At 46.5% G+C, this 2,868-nt stretch overlaps 1 protein-coding gene across 1 annotated transcript in view; it reads left to right on the forward strand.

Annotated features, from left to right (window-relative positions):
* The window catches only part of LOC106523668 (uncharacterized), a gene marked incomplete at its 5' end in the record, with an annotated part of 14,503 nt that extends 11,736 nt beyond the window's left edge, over positions 1-2,767 (forward strand). The window contains 3 exon segments of the mRNA XM_014017181.1: positions 1,260-1,586; positions 1,984-2,301; positions 2,368-2,767. Coding sequence (XP_013872635.1) covers positions 1,260-1,586; positions 1,984-2,301; positions 2,368-2,462 — 740 coding nt within the window.
* Between the last annotated feature and the right edge of the window lie 101 nt (positions 2,768-2,868).

The raw sequence follows: 2,868 nt of genomic DNA on the forward strand, positions 1-2,868 counted from the left end.
ACACATCTCCACCCTACACCACCTTGCACCACCTTACATTGCCTTATACTACCTTATAACACCTTATACCCCCTTACACCACCCCATACTAACCTGCACCACCCCATACCACCTTACACAACACATCTCCACCCTACACCACCTTGCACCACCTTACATTGCCTTATACTACCTTATAACACCTTATACCCCCTTACACCACCCCATACTAACCTGCACCACCCCATACCACCTTACACAACACATCTCCACCCTACACTACCTTACACCACCTTACACCACCTTATCCTACCTTATACCACCTTACACCCGCTTACACCACCCCATACTACCCTGCACCACCCTATACAACCTTACACCACCCCATACCACTTTACACCACCCCATACCACTTTACACCATACATCTCCACCCTACACCACCTTACACCACCTTATACTACCTTATACTACCTTATACCACCTTACACCCCCTTTCACCACCCCATACTACCCTGCACCACTCCATACAACCTTGCACCACCCAAACCACCCTGCACCACTCTATGCCATCCTATACCACCTTGCACCATCTTATACCACCTTACACCACTCGATACCACCTTGCACCACCTTATACCAACTTACACCACCCTATACAACCTTACACCACCCCATACCACCTTATACCACCCTGCACCACCCTATATAACCTTACACCACCCTATACCACCTTGCACCAACTTACACCACTCTATACAACCTTACACCACCCCATTCAACCCTCCACCACCCCATACCACCTTGCACCACCTTATACCACCTTACACCACCCTATTCAACCTTACCCCACCCCTTACCACCTTGCACCACCTTATACCACCTTACACCACCCTACATAAACTTACAACACCCCATACCACCTTGCACCACCTTATTCCACCTTACACCGCCCTATACAACCTTATACCACCCCATACCACCGTATACCACCTTGCACTACCATATGCCATCTTACAGCATCCTGCATGACCCTTTAACACCCTGCACCACTCTACACCACTCTATACCTCAGACCTTTTCTAACAGCAACCTTCCATTCCCCCTGAGGTGCTCTAATATYAGAACATTTGGACTTAAAAAGACCTCTTTTTGGAGGAATATCTCAATAGCTGCAGAACCCTGACAAGCTTGAGACAACCTGTCTTATGTTTGTTAAATGGCAGAGAAACAGACAGCTAATAAGAATCTCTGATTGTATTTTTGTTGTTGTCCTCTCAGTCCCACAGGTGGAGGTGGAGTCAGGGGCGGAGTCTGTCCTGCTGTCCTGTCAGACCACAGTTCACCTGACTGAAGACACTAAAGTGGAGTGGAGGGACAGTGATAACTGGTTGGTCCATTCAGTTTTGAATGGTTCTGATCAACTCCAGAAACAGGACTGGTTCTACAGAAACAGAACAATGATGGACAAAGACATGCTGAGGACTGGAGACCTGAGTCTGACCCTAATGAACCCCACAGACAGAGATGAAGACACCTTCACCTGCACCGTCTACAACAGGGAGGGAGACATCCTGATGAAGAAACAGATTCAGCTGAAGGTCCAAGGTCAGTGGTTCTTCTGTTCAGAGATCAGAGGTCAAAGACAGACGTCTTTCCACAGCCACCTGTTCCTGGTTCCATCATTTCTGTCCAATGGGCACAATGTCCGTCACCTGCATGGCTTTGTTTATAAATTATAGGCTGATTRCAAAAAAAGCACAATTTGAAAACAAATCACACCAAAAAATAAAAAATAAATAAAGTCCTCTCATGATCCAGACCAAACAAGAGGACTAAAGAACTTTCCTGGTGTKWATACACACTAAAGGTCCAGTTTGACTGAGTTGAGAATAAAAACTTGTTTTAGCTGCAGCAATTATTTCATTTCCCTTCTGTTAGTTCTTTGACAACAGATCTAGCTGTACCCCTAACCCACTGCTGCTGATCCTTGTTGTTCTGTCAGACTTCCAGGTGGAGGTGGAGGAGGGGGCGGAGTCTGCCGTGCTTCCTTTCAGAACAACATCTGAGCTGCTGACAGACACGAAGCTGATGTGGTGGCGCTACTCACCTGGACCAGTAATGAGAGTCTCTGAGTATCCTCCTCAAAGACTGAAGCATCAGTCCAGATCCAGAACCAGGGTGAATGAAGACTGCCTGAGAACCGGAGACCTGAGTCTGACTCTGACCCACCTGACAGATGAAGACTTTGGAAGCTACAGATGTGGAGTTTATAAAAAAGGAAAACTACTGATGTGGACAACAGTCCATCTCAAAGCCAAAGGTTTGTTTGTTTGTCTTTGTTGMCCTGGTTGTGAGTCTCTCTGACTGTCTCCTGTGTCCTCTGCAGGAAGAGTCCAGGTCCAGAGTCAAACAGAAGACATGAGGAGYAGAAGTGTCTCAGTGGAAATGACTCCTCTGATGACTCAGATGGAAGATGGATGAAGAGAGAACTCTTCTTCCAAGTTTCAGACTATTGATGAGTGATCAGTGGGCGGAGTCCATGTGATGATGTCATAAGCTGATCAGCTGGGTGTTTGGACTTCAATGTCTTGTTGTTTGATTATTTGTTTTGGACTTTTGAACATAAGGTGTTGTAAAGGTTTTATAATCTTCTCCTAAAGAGGCACAAACAGAAGAGAGTGTCTGACTGGACTGATACCAGATGCAGTTTGCAGATGGATCGATGATTGATGGATGGATGATGGATGATGGATGGATGGATGATGGATGGATGATGGATGGGTGATGGATGGTGGATGGATGGTGGGTGGATGGTGGGTGGATGGATGATGGATGGGTGATGGATGATGGATGGATGATGGATGATGGATGGATGGATGATGGATGA

Source organism: Austrofundulus limnaeus, unplaced genomic scaffold (assembly GCF_001266775.1).
Source record: "Austrofundulus limnaeus strain Quisiro unplaced genomic scaffold, Austrofundulus_limnaeus-1.0 Scaffold163, whole genome shotgun sequence".
In the NCBI taxonomy this organism is placed as follows: domain Eukaryota; kingdom Metazoa; phylum Chordata; class Actinopteri; order Cyprinodontiformes; family Rivulidae; genus Austrofundulus; species Austrofundulus limnaeus.